At 40.7% G+C, this 14374-nt stretch overlaps 1 protein-coding gene across 1 annotated transcript in view; it reads right to left on the bottom strand.

Moving 5' to 3' along the window:
* Positions 1-14374, bottom strand: part of LOC142660260 (uncharacterized) — a 148859-nt gene that overhangs the window by 18406 nt on the left and 116079 nt on the right. The window contains exons 11-13 of the mRNA XM_075836850.1: positions 11437-11583; positions 677-881; positions 288-478 (exon numbers count right to left, since the gene is read on the bottom strand). Coding sequence (XP_075692965.1) covers positions 288-478; positions 677-881; positions 11437-11583 — 543 coding nt within the window. The remainder of the gene's footprint in view (positions 1-287; positions 479-676; positions 882-11436; positions 11584-14374) is intronic.

Below are 14374 nucleotides of genomic sequence, written 5' to 3'. Positions count from 1 at the left end.
TGACCGCTTCTCTAATAATTTGGAATATTTTTCAAACTTTAGTTTTGGGTGGACTGGAGAGTACAGTGCAGACGGAGATATCGTTTATGTAACAATCAGATAGTTGGGGCAGAACAAGTAAAAAAAAATCTGAAATGTCTGAAATTATCCTTTCATTCCTCCTCTATTACTGTATTTACACATATTATATTCCACTGTGTCAGTTTTCTCCAAAATAAAATAGTCTAGATTTCCTTTAATTTGCTAACTTTCAATTTGTCAGTTTTCTTTCTATGCTGGGGTCTTACCTCTCTGACACACAAGTCTCGTAGCTTGTCTGAGATCTGATTTTCTTGCTCTTTGTGCCCTATATGATATTGTCCTGTATTTTCTAGTTCTATTTTATCTCCTGTCAGGACCTGCAGTCTTTCTCTCAGATACTGATTTTCTCTCTCCAAACGAAGGAGGGCTTGGGACATTTCTGAGCTTAGGTCCACAACTGTAGATTAAAATTAAAACAATAATAGGGGTATGAACGCAGACATATTTCATGCAATACAGACCAAACAGCAGAAAGCATATGATAAAAATAAGTAGAATTTATAACAAAACTTCTCTCTGCCTATTGGATAAAAAAAGATTAATATAAATGCACAACTCATAGTTTTCCTAATACTGTTTGAATATCAATACTTACACTCCGCTTCAGTATCCTGCGTCTCCCAACTTTGTTCTCTCTCAATCACATGCCTCATTTCCCACTTCGGAACTGTATCACCATCTGTCTCATACACTCTCTCCCAAACTTGAGATGTCTCCTCCCTTAGCATTCGTATCTCTTCAGCCAGAGTTAGATTATCATGGAGAATACCCTGCACTCTTTGGTACTCTGAGTCTCTTTCCTGAAAAAAAAATCAGTCATACCCATCATACATAGCAAGACAGACGCAATGTGAACTTGACATGATGTACTGGATAGCTACAAAAATGTAGATATAAGAATAAACTATAAAAAAGTTGCCTGTGATCCTGAAAGTTAAAAGGACTGAAAAAATAAATATATATATATATATATATATATATAGGCAGGTTGTATTTTTGAGGATTAACTTTATTATTGTATAACAGTGCTGTCGGTCAATCCAAAATGTTAATAAACCACAAACTTGATTATTTAAGAAAGTAAAAGTGAGGTTTTGGCTTTCTTACGCCGGGTTCACACGAGCGTGTGCGTTTTGCACACGCAAAAAACGCGGCGTTTTGCGTGCGCAAAGGGCACTTAACAGCTCTGTGTGTCAGCCCCGTATGATGCGCCGCTGCATGATTTTCACGCAGCCGCCATCATTATGACACTCCGTTTGGATATTTATAAACAGAAAAGCACGTGGTGCTTTTCTGTTTTCATTCATAGTTTTACAGCTGTTGCACGAAAAACGCGCATTCTACGGAAGTTTTCACGCACCCATTGACTTCAATGGGTGCGTGATGTGCGAAATGCGCGCAAAGAACGGACATGTCGTGAGTTTTTCGCAGCGGACTCACGCTGCGTAAAAATCACACTACTGTCTGCACGGCCCCATAGACTAATATAGGTCTGTGCGACGCGCGTCAAAATTGGACGTATATCCCGTTCGTCTGAATAAGCCCTTAGGAGAATATCTGTGTGTGCATAATTATTGGGCAACTATTACATAGCTAATACGGTTGAAAAAATACATATGTCCATCAAGAGTGTGCAGAATTATTATGTAACTAAATGAAAAAGGAAAATTTTTCTATCTCACGTATTTATTTTCATCTGTTAGGGTCAGTTTACATGGAGTTATTTGACACATTTTTTGATGCGGAAACCGCGTCAGAAAATGCGCCAAAAAACGGCCGAAAATGCCTCCTTAACTTCGGGCAATTATGTCTCTGACCTCCCATTGACATCACAAGTTTTTTGACACGGAAAAAGCATCAGGAAACGTGCCAAAAAATGGCCGAAAATGCCTCCCATTGATTTCAATGTGAGGGGGAGGCGGTTTTTTCCCGCGAGCGGAAAAAACGGCTCGCGAGAAAAAGAAGGGACATGCCCTATCTTCGGACGTTTACGCCTTTGACCTCCCATTGACATCAATGGTAGGCAGAGAAAGCGTATTTCGCAGCGTCTTTTGCCTGCGGCGCTCAATGGCCGTGGATGAAAAACGCAGCGAAAAACGCAGCGAAAATCGGCGTGCAGGCAGAGCTAAATTTTCTGCCTGCAAAAAGCTCTGTGTGAACCCAGACTTAGAGTTTTTTGACGAGTTTCTTTACTCGGAAACCGCGGTGCAAAACTCACCAAAAAACATTGATTTCAATGGGACGCGGAGAAAGCGTATTTTGTGGCGTTTCGTGTGAACCCAGCCTTCACACAGAGTTTTTTGCAGGTGGAAAATCTGCCTCAAAATTCAGTTTGGAAGTTTTAGGCAGATTTTCCTCTGCCTGCACGTCGATTTTTGCAGCGTTTTTCGCCCGCAGCCATTGAGTGGCGACATACGCTTTCTCTGCCTCCCATTAATATCAATGGGAGGTCAGAGGCGCAACCGCGTGAGGATAGGGTAAAACCGGCTCGTGGGAGAAAACCGCCTTCGCCTCCCATTGAAATCAATGGGAAGCATTTTCAGCCGGTTTTTGGCAAGTTTTGCAGCGTGGTTTCCACGTCAAAAAACTCGTTAAAAAACTTGTCAAAAAACTCTGTGTGAACCCAGCCTTAGGGCGGATTTACACGAACATGTAATACGTCCGTGCAACGCGCGTGCTTTTCACGCGCGTCGCACGGACCTATGCTAGTCTATAGGGCAGTGCAGACTGTCCGTGATTTTTGAGCAGCGTGAGTCCGCTGCGTAAAACTCACGACAGGTCCTATATTTCTGCGTTTGAATGAGGCCTTAACCTTCTTTTCAATAACAGTAATAAGCCTTCCATCTATGGAGTCTGTTAGTTTCTTAATCTGTTGATGATCAACTTTTTGTGCAGCAGCAACCATAGCCTCCCAGACACTGTTCAGAGGTGTGTACTGTTTTCCTTCACCGTAATTCTGCTATTTAAAAAGGGCCCACAAGCTCTCAATAGGGTTTATGTCAGATGAGGAAGGGGCCATGTCATTATTCTTTCATCTTTAAGGCCTTTACTGGCTAGCCATGCAGTGGAGTACTTCGATGCATGCGATGGAGCATTGTGCTGCATAAAAATCATGGTTTTCTTGAAAGATGCAGACTTTTTCGTGTACCACAGCTTAATGAAAGTGTCTTCTAAAAACTGGCATTAGGTTTGAGAGTTGCTTTTTAGTCCATCTTCAACATGAAAAGGTCAAACTAGCTCATCTTTAATAACACCAGGCCATAGCAGTACCCCACCTCCATCTTGCTGGCGTCTGAGTCAAAGTGGAGCTCTGTGCCCATTACTGATCCAGCCATGGGCCCATCCATCTGGACCGTCAAGGGTTAGGCCCCATGCACACGGCCATGCCCGTAATCACGGCCGGCTGCCGACTGCGACCCGCATTTTCAGGCCGTGCTCCCATACAAGGTATGCCCGCAAAATGCAAAATAACGGACATGTTCCATAATTTTCGGAACATTGCTACGGCACGGACAGCGATACAGAAAGGTGTCCGCGTTCGATGGAAGTGAATGGGTCCGTTTTTGCCGAGCGCAATTGCGGGCTGCAAAAACTGAGTTTTTTTTTTACGGTCATGTGCATGGGGCCTCACTCTCATCTCATCATTAGTCCATAAAACCTTTGAAAAATCAGTCTTCAGATATTTCTTGGCCCAGTCTTGACATTTCAACTTATCTGTCCTGTTTAGTGGTGGTCGGGTTTCAGGCTTCCTTACCTTGGCCATGTCTCTGAGCACTGAACACCTTGTACTTCTGGGCACTCCGGAGAGGTTGACGTTCTGGAATAGGACAGCACTGGAGGATAATGGGTTCCTGGTCACTTCACGTTTGATTCTTCTCAAATCTTTGGCAGTTCATTTGCAGGCTTTTTTTCTCAACATGTATTTTGCTGACATGTTGACTATTTGCAACCAAACTTTTGATGGTTCTGTGATCACGCCCCAATATCTTAGCAATTTCAAGAGTGCTGCATCCCTCTGAAAGACTTTTAACAATTTTTGACTTTTCAGAGTCAGTTAAATCTCTTTTTTGGCCCATTTTGCCAGAGGAAAACAAGCTGCCTAATAATTATGCACAACTTGATATAGATTCTTGCTCTCCTTAGCCCATATCCTCCGTCATTACACAAATACACATCACATGATATGCTACAATACAATAAGCAGTCAAGTTTATACAGCTTGTAGTTGTAAAATATGCATAAAAATGATGATATGGTCAAAATACTCACTGGCCTAATATATATATATATATATATATATATATATATATATATATATATATATAGATATATATATATATATATATATAGATATAGATATATATATATATATAGAGAGATATATATATATATAGAGAGAGCTATATATCTATATCTATATATATATACACACAGTACAGTAAAAATAGAAGTGTTAATAGTTTTTTCAATTAACAAAATACAAAGTGAATGAACAGAAGAACAATCTAAATCAAATCAATATTTATTGTTACCACCCTTTGCCTTTAACCCCTTAAGGACGCAGCCTAGTTTGGGCCTTAAGGCTCAGAGCCCATTTTTCAAATCTGACATATTTCACTTTATGTGGTAATAACGTCGGAATGCTTAAACCTATCCAAGCGATTCTGAGATTGTTTTCTCGTGACACTTTGGGCTTCATGTTCGTGGTAAAATTTGGTCGATATATTCAGTCTTTATTTGTGAAAAATTGCAAAATTTAGAGAAAATTTACAAAAAATAGCATTTTTCAGAATTTAAATGCATCTGCTTGAAAAACAGACTGTTATACCACCCAAAATAGTTACTAGTTCACATTTCCCATATGTCTACTTTAGATTGGCATCGTTTTTTGAACATTATTTTATTTTTCTTGGACGTTACAAGGTTTAGAACATAAACAGCAATTTCTCATATTCTTAAGAAAATTTCAAAAGCCTTTTTTTGAAGGTGCCAGTTCAGTTCTGAAGTGGATTTGAGGGGCCTATGTATTAGAAACCCCCATAAAACACCCCATTTTAAAAACTAGACCCCTCAAAGTATTCAAAACAGCATATAGAAAGTTTTTTTAACCCTTCAGGCATTTCACAGGAATTAAAGCAAAGTGGAAATGAAATTTGCAAATTTCATTTTTTCTGCTGAATTTCAATTTTATTCAATTTTTTTTTAGTAACAGAGAAGGTTTTACCAGAGAAACACTACTAAATATGTATTGTCCAGATTCTGCAGTTTTTAGAAATGTCCCACATGTGGCCCTACTGCGCTCGTGGACTAAAACACAAGCCCTAGAAGCAAAGAAGCACCTAGTGCATTTTGAGGCCTCTTTTTTATTAGAATATATTTTAGGCAGCATGCCAGGTTTGAAGAGGCGTTGAGGTATCAAAACAATGGAAACCCACCAGAAGTGACCCCATTTTGGAAATTACACCCCTCAAGGAATTCATTTATGGTTTTTGTTATCATTTTGACCGCAAAGTTTTTTCACAGCACCTATTTGAATTGGGCTGTGAAATGAAAAAAATGATATTTTTTCCAATAAAATGTCATTTTTGATCAAATTTTCTTATTTTCACAGGGAACAACATACCCCATTTTGTTGCCCAATTTGTCCTTAGTGCGGCAATACCCCATTTGTGGTGATAAACTGCCGTTTGGGCCCATGGGAGGGCTCAGAAGGAAAGGAGCGCTATGTGTTTGTTGGAGTCCAGATTTTGCTGGATTGGTTTTCGGGTGCCATGTCGCATTTGCAGAGCCCCAGAGGTATCAAAGCAATGGAAACCCACCAGAAGTGACCCCATTTTGGAAACTACACCCCTCAAGGAATTCATTTATGGTTTTTGTTATCATTTTGACCGCACAGGTTTTTCACAGCACCTATTTGAATTGGGCTGTGAAATGAAAAAAATTATATTTTTTCCAATAAGATGTCATTTTTGATCAAAATTTCTTATTTTCACAGGGAACAACATACCCCATTTTGTTGCCCAATTTGTCCTTAGTGCGGCAATACCCCATTTGTGGTGATAAACTGCCCTTTGGGCCCATGGGAGGGCTCAGAAGGAAAGGACCACCATTTGGCCTACTGGAGCTTTTCTGGTGCTAAGTCATGTGTGCAGAAGCCCCTGAGGTACCAGTACAGTTGAAACCCCCGAGAAGTGACCCCATTTTAAAAACTACACCCCTTAAGACATTCATCTAGAGGTGTAGTGAGCATTTTGACCCCACAGGTACTGTGTAAAAGATAATGCGCAGCAGATGGTGCAGTGTGAGATTTGCAATTTTATATATGTATATGCCATTTCAGTGTCCAATATAGTGTGCCCAGCATGCGCCACCGGAGATATACACCCCTTAAATTGTAATGTGGGTTCTCCTGGGTACGACAATACCCTACATGTGGCTGTTATCAGCTGCCTGGGCATACGGCAGGGCTCAGAAGGGAAAGATGAGGGGGGTAAGCTGTGCGGAGTGCATCAGGGTAAATTAAAAATCAAGGGATGTATGATACATTTTAAAACAATCTTTTATACAGAGCCCTGGTTTTTCGGGACACGTGTCACATTGGTATATTGTGTTCTTCCTTATCCCCCTCTTATAGCAGACTCTGCACCTCTTTTGACTCTTTCCCTTTCCACCGGTTTGGGGACCTTCTCCTGGAAAGTGTTGCCCTGGTACGATGCGTGTGGCCTCGCTTCCAGAAGTACTGGGTGCCCCCCCTTCCTGGTCCCTAAAGATTAGATCTTGAAATTCCAGGAAAGTTCCCCTCTGGCCTGCACATCGACGTAGCACATACGCATTGTACAAAGCCATCTGTATGATGTGCCCGGCCAGCTTCTTATACCACACCGCATGGCGCTGTAGGGCTTCAGGACTTGATTTGACAAGTCCATCCCTCCCATGTACCTATTGTAGTCCAGGATGCAGTCTGGTTTGGGGGTGGCCTTTCCTTCATATATCCTAAACATGTAGGTATACCCTGATGCACTCTCGCACAGCTTATACATCTTCATGCCATACCTTGCCCTCTTACCTGGCAGGTACTGGCGGAATTGAACCCTCCCTTTAAAATGTACCAGGGACTCATCAATAGAAAAACACTTCTCGGGGGTGTATGCTTGGGAAAACCGGGCACTGGAACGGTCTAATAGGGGTCTCCGTTTATACAAACGGTCAAAACTGGGGTCATCTCGGAGTGGGCACGGCTCATTATCAGTATAATGTAAGAAGCAAAGTATTGCCTCATTTATTTATTTTTTTAGGTTCCAGTTCATTTCTGAAGTTGCTTTGAGGGGCCCATATATTAGAAACCCCTATCAAACACCCCATTTTAGAAACTAGACCCCTCAAAGTATTCACAACAGCATTTAGAAAGTTTATGAACCCTTTAGGTGTTTCACAGAAATTTAGAGCAAAGTAGAGGTGAAATTTACTCTTTTTATACCATTTTTTTTATAACATAAAAGGATTTATCAGAGAAACGCAACTCAATACTTATTGCCCAGATTCTGCAGTTTAGAGAAATATCCCACATGTTGCCCTCGGGCGGTAATGGACTGAAGCACCGGCCTCCGAAGCAAAGGAGCACCTAGCGGATTTTGAGCCCTCTTTTTTATTAGGCACCATGTCCGGTTTGAAGAGGTCTTGTGGTGCCAAAACATTGGAAACCCCCCAAAAGTGACCCCAATTTGGAAACTAGACCCCTTGAGGAATCCATTGTAGTTTTCATGGGGTGCATGCGGCTTTTTGATCAGTTTTTATTCCATTTTTAGGTGGCGTGGTGACTAATAAACAGCAATTCTACTATTGTTTTTGTATACTTTTTTTTTTACAGCGTTCACCGTGCGCTATAAATGATATATTAACTTTATTCTGCGGGGCGATACGATCACGGCGATACCAGATGTTTATAGTTTTTTTTTATGTCTTATGGCGTTTGCACAATAAAATACGTTTTGTAAACAATCATTCACTTTTTGTGTTGCCTTATTCTAAGAGCCATAACGTTTTTATTTTTCAATCAATAAAGCCGTGCGAGGACTTATTTTTTGCGTAACGAACTGTATTTTCCATCAGTACCATTTTTAGGTACATGCGACTTTTTGATCTCTTTTTATTCCATTTTTTGGGAGGTGAAGTGACCAAACAATTGTGATTGTGGTACGGTTTATTAATATTTTTTTTACGGCGTTCACCGTGCGGGATAAATAACAAAATAATTTTGTAGTTCAGGCCGTTACGGACGCGGCGATACCAATTATGTATAGTTTATTTGTTTGTTTATATATTTTTATTAATAATAAAGGACTGATAAGGGAAAAAGTGGGACTTTTACTTTTATTACTTTTAAAACTTTTATTTTCTTATTTTTACACATCTTTTTTTAACTTTTTTTTTACTTTATTACTTTGTCCCACTAGGGGACTTGAGGGCAGGAGGCCCTGATCGCTATTCTAATACACTGCACTACATGCGTAGTGCAGTGTATTAGAACTGTCAGCTACTCACTGACAGCAAGCATAGTGGGTCCTGACGTTGTCAGGACCCACTAGGCTTCCGTCTATGGCATAGCCGGACGCCATTGTTTGGTGTCCGGTTGCCATAGTCACCATCGCCGGCCGCTATCGCGTAGCAGGCCGGCGATGGCAGCTTAACCCCTAAAAAGCCGCGATCTCTATAGAACGCGGCTTTTAAGGGGTTAATCAGCGGGGACACAGCGATCGGTCCCCGCTGTAGGAGCTGTGACAGCTGCTGAACAAGACAGCAGCGTCACAGCTCCTGTATGTGTCGGGAGGACGGCCGAAACGGCCGTTACTCCCGAGACGTACTATTACGGCATGGAGCGCGAACGATACAGCTGCCATGACGTAATAGTACGTCAAGGAGCGGGAAGGGGTTAAAACTGCATCAATTCTTCTTCATACACTTGCACAAGTCATGGATTTTGCAGGATTATAGTCACGAGTATGATTAACCAATTATACCAAACAGGTGATAATGATCATCATTTTCCTATGTAGGTTGAAACATAGTCATTAACTGTAACAAAGACATCTTTGTAGGTTTAAAATTGGGTGAGGAACAGCCACACTCTGCTACAAAGGTGAGGTTGTGGAAGACAGTTTCATGTCACAGGTCCACCATGGCAAGACTGAGCACAGCAGCAAGACACAAGGTGGTTACTGCATCAGCAAGGTCTCTCCCAGGCAAATATTACAAGGCAGACTGGGGTTTAAAGATGTGCTATTCAATCCCTTTTGAAGAAGCACAAAGAAACAGGCAACGTTGAGGACCATAGATGCAGTGGTTGGCCAAAGAAACTTAGTGCAGCAGATCAAATACACATCACGCTTACTTCCCTTTGAAATCGGAAGATGCCCATCAGTGCCATTAACGCAAAATTGTCAGAAACCCAAGAGACCCAGGTACACCCATCTACTGTTAAGAGAGGTCTGGCGAGAAGTGGTCTTCATGGTAAAATTGCAGCAAAAATCCCATACCTTCCAAATTGGAAACAAGGCCAAGCGACTCAACTATGCACAAAAACATAGGAACTGTGGTGCAGAAAAATGTCAGCAGATGCTCTGGACTGATGGTTCAAAATTGGAAATATTTGTCTGTAACAGAAGGCAGTATATTTGCCGAAGGGCTGGAGAGCGGTACAATAATGAGTGTCTGCAGGCCACTGTGAAGTATGGTGGCGTTTCCTTGCAGGTTTGGGGCTGAATTTCGGCAAATGGTGTTGGGGATTTAATAAGGATTAATGTTGTCCTCAATGCTGAGAAATACAGGCAGATACTTTTCCATCATGCAATACCATCATGGAGACATCTGATTGGCTCCGAATTTATTCTGCAGCAGGACAATGACCCCAAACATGCAACCAATGTCATTAAGAACTATTTTCAGCGTAAAGAAGAACAAGGAGCCCTGGAAGTGATGTCTGTCTGGAATTACACGAAGAGACAGAAGGATTTGAGGAAACCTACATCCATCTAGAAGAATTGATGCTGTTTTGAAGGCAAATGGTGGTCACACCAAATTTTGATTTGATTTAGATTTCTCTTCTGTTCATTCACTTTGCATTTTGCTAACTGATAATAAAATATTTATGGTGTGTTCAGATAGCACCGGTATCCTTGGGTGCTCGAGGTAGGGTCCCAACCCGGATGTAGGTTAAGAATTGTAGTCGGCACACCTTGCTTGTGTTTCAGAAATTATATTTGTTGGATTCTCAAGATGGATGCCAGAGGCTATATGTGCGACGTCTACGTTTCGGTCGTTTAGACCTTCGTCGGGCACTAGAGAAATATGTATACACGATTAGAGCATATCTTGAGTATAGAAAGCTGTTACTTCATTCACATCATAACATCACATAATATGTCATATAAATTCTCGATGTAATATAGAACATATAACTGGGTCAATCTTAACATAGTAATCCTTACAAAATTAAGACTATGAAATTCACATTAGGATTTAAAAACAATGGGAGGAAACAGATATATAAATCCCAGGTATATTCACCACATCAGGGGGAGCGCCATATGACTGTAGGGAGATAGCTGGTGTCCTGTATGGCCGTACACCTTCAAGTATACGTAGCGTATATAACATAATCTCGTGAGCATATGGATAGGTCGGTTACCATCTGACATCGATATTCCACGTAGACGTAGAATATCGATGTCAGATGGTAACCGACCTATCCATATGCTCACGAGATTATGTTATATACACTACGTATACTTGAAGGTGTACGGCCATCCAGGACACCAGCTATCTCCCTACAGTCATATGGCGCTCCCCCCGATGTGGTGAATATACCTGGGATTTATATATCTGTTTCCTCCCATTGTTTTTAAATCCTAATGTCAATTTCATAGTCTTAATTTTGTAAGGATTATTATGTTATTATTGACCCAGTTATATGTTCTATATTACATCGAGAATTTATATGACATATTATGTGATGTTATGATGTGAATGAAGTAACAGCTTTCTATACTCAAGATATGCTCTAATCGTCTATACATATTTCTCTAGTGCCCGACGAAGGTCTAAACGACCGAAACGTCGACGTCGCACATATAGCCTCTGGCATCCATCTTGAGAATCCAATAAATATAATTTCTGAAACACAAGCAAGGTGTGCCAACTACAATTCTTAACCTGATAATAAAATATTAACACTTCTATTTTTGAAAGCAATCAAAAATAGTACATTGCAGCATTTTTCCACAACTGCCTAAAATTTTTCACAGTACTGTATCTGTATACAAATATTATGAAATATTGACAGCTAGAGTCATATTATACCATTTCAACTTTCTTTAGTTTCTCTTCAAGTAACTGCTTTTCTCTCTCGCACATTCGCAGTCTTTCTGAGCGTTCTCTCTCAGCAGAAAGTTGATGTTCTAAAACTTCTTTATCTTCCAGCAAACTTCTTGAATACTCTTTCTCCTCCTGTAGATAGAGAGAGAGAGAGAGAGAGATAGATAGATGAGATAGGTAAAGTTGCAAGAAAAAAAGAAAGTGAACCCTTTGGAATTACCTGCATTGATTACTAAGGAAATGTGGTCTAATTGTTTTCTTGTTTTCTAAATCACAATTATAGACAAACACAATGTAAGTAAACTATTAACACACAAACAGTTGTACTGTTCATGTCTTTTATTGAGCACATTGAGTAAACATTCACAGTGTCGGGAGAAAGTGTCAATGACTTCTCCGAGAGATAATTGACAAAAGGTGTTTCAGTTTAGGCGATGAGATTGGAAGTGTGAGTTTCACAGGTGCTTTGCTCGTTAAATAAAGGCACACAAAGCCTGGTTACAGACAAGTCTGTTCTTTTCAAGAAAGATGAACATGTGTGAACCATGTCTTGAGGCAAACAACTTTCAGAAGACCTCAGAAGACATGTTATAGAGACGCCAAGGGTAATAATAAAAGACCTACTGAAGACTCTACAAACTGCAAAAACCTCTGTTCATTTGTCCACTATTAGAAAAAAGGAAGGACACCACGAAGAAAGCCACTGCGGCCTGTCAAACGTTTGCCCGAGTCCACCTGGATATTCCAAAAATACTTCTGGGAAAATGTTCTATGGACAGATGAGACAAAAGTGGGCCTTTTTAGCAGAAATGCACATCGCTATGTTTGGAGGAAAAAGAACACAGCACACTAACACTAAATCCTCAACCCAACTGTGAAGCATGGTGGAGGAAGCATCATGGTTTGGGGCTGCTTTGCGATCATTTGACAAACAATGAATTCAAAGGTATATTAAAACATTTTACAGGAGAACATTTTGCAGCTGTCCATGACCTCAAGCTAAAAAAATGTAGGGTGATGCAACAAGACAATGAACCAAAACACACAAGTAAATCAACTGAAACGCGTAGGCTACCACCTATCTCCTCATCACTCTCTGTACCTTGGACATTACCTGCCCGTCACCACTATTTTTTCGTAGTTCATTGTTTTGTTCTTAACAAAGATACATTAAAACTTGGAAGAAGATTCCCGTTTTTAACAGATTTTGCACTCTCAGCGCTGGTTTCAACTCCCCTTTTTCTGCTGTTTCCCTTGCGTGTGCCGACACGAGGATCCGTGCGCTGACTACCATACCCTACTTGTGACAAGGTGAGCTGGAGGATATTCCCCATTTTTTCTGCATCCTCTGGGTAATTAGGGACTAGATATAAAATATAACCTGTCTTATACAGGGGCACGCGGGCACAATATGTGATAAGTCATGGATAGTATTATAACCTGTCTTATACGCGGGCATGCGGGCACGATAAAATGTGTAAAATGTGCGATAAGTCGTGTGATAAGTCGTGGGACAGGCGCACGCGGGGTGCAACGCACTGATAAGTCGTGTAATAAGTCGTACGTAATATGTTGGCCAGACCTCGGTGAAACTAGAAGGTTGCAGACCAAAAGTGTTATATAAATTACGTGTATAATATAGACTGTTAGAATGGATGGTTTACGGTCCATATTCAAATCATCAGGATCACCCGTACCCGGACGATCCTATTCGTATGATTTGGTGAAGCGAATGGAAGTTAGGAATAAGAAAGGTATTGTATGTTATATGTATTAGAAACCACAGGACCAGACGCCGCCCGGTAATGGCATCCGTACCTCATGTTGAGTCTGTCCTCATTGTGGGCAGCAAAACCCCCCTCACAGCTGAGCAATGTGCTTTCTGTGGGAGAGGCCGCCCCCCACCCCTGATGAGGTCACGCCCGGCCCAAGCAAATCAGTATGAAATGATAGCCTTGTTAATTTTGTCATTTCCCTCAGTAACATATGCTGAAGTGCTTTCTTCTATTCTAGATTCCATCCTGCAGGACGCTGTGCACTGGTGAAAAAACACGTCATCATAAAATAGAGATGGTGGCCGACAGATTGGACACTGTTACAGATTATGTATTTAATTTTTTGAACGTAGAAAATTCCTATACAATAGTGTGATGAATGATTGCAGATACGTGCGTTGTTTTGCCGGCATTGAAATTGTTCAGATTGTGAGAATAGAAGCTGTGAGGAGTGAGTGCGTGACCCCCTCCTGTAGAATTCGGTTGGGAGGGGGAAGGGGGCTGTGTGGTGTGTGTAGTGTGAAAAGCAGACTGACTGATATACAGGGCGTGAATGAGATGAGACAAGGGGATTACAATATTGCTCTGATTTTGGATCTAAATTGTATGCTCTTATTGTTAACAGAAGTAATGTCTAAAAACAAAAATTCTTAGTGTTTTGGGTATGGGGTTAAAATCAGTTTCTTTTTTTCTGTGTACAGGAAAGTTTCTTATCTTTGCGCATGCACTGTTGTTGATAAAAGTTACGCTGCATATTTATGTGTTATGATGTGATAAGATTTAATGTGTTTTGATGTTATTTCAAATGTATTAAACTACCGATATTGTGAGACACAGTGTCTTGAAAATGTATGTGCCCCCACTGTTCCCTATTCTTATATACAGTTTATTGGTTTGCAGTAATTAATATTACCAGATATAATATTTTCTGTTTTATTGAATAACTAATTACAATTGTTTTGTTTTTGTTTTCACACATGAGGCGCGTGCTATAGTGCTGCCTAAATGTTATTTTGGAAAATGGGAAATGTTTTACAGGTAAATGGTTGCAAGTCATTTTAAAGATAAAATGTATTTTTGTCAGGAGAAAGTCATTTTTGTTCCAGGCTGTTGTGTATTACAGGGGGTTAAACTAGTGCCCCCCAGAT

The sequence above is a fragment of the Rhinoderma darwinii genome, chromosome 9 (genome assembly GCF_050947455.1).
Source record: "Rhinoderma darwinii isolate aRhiDar2 chromosome 9, aRhiDar2.hap1, whole genome shotgun sequence".
Classification (NCBI taxonomy): Eukaryota; Metazoa; Chordata; class Amphibia; order Anura; family Rhinodermatidae; genus Rhinoderma; species Rhinoderma darwinii.
This window is presented reverse-complemented; position numbering and strand designations above follow the sequence as displayed.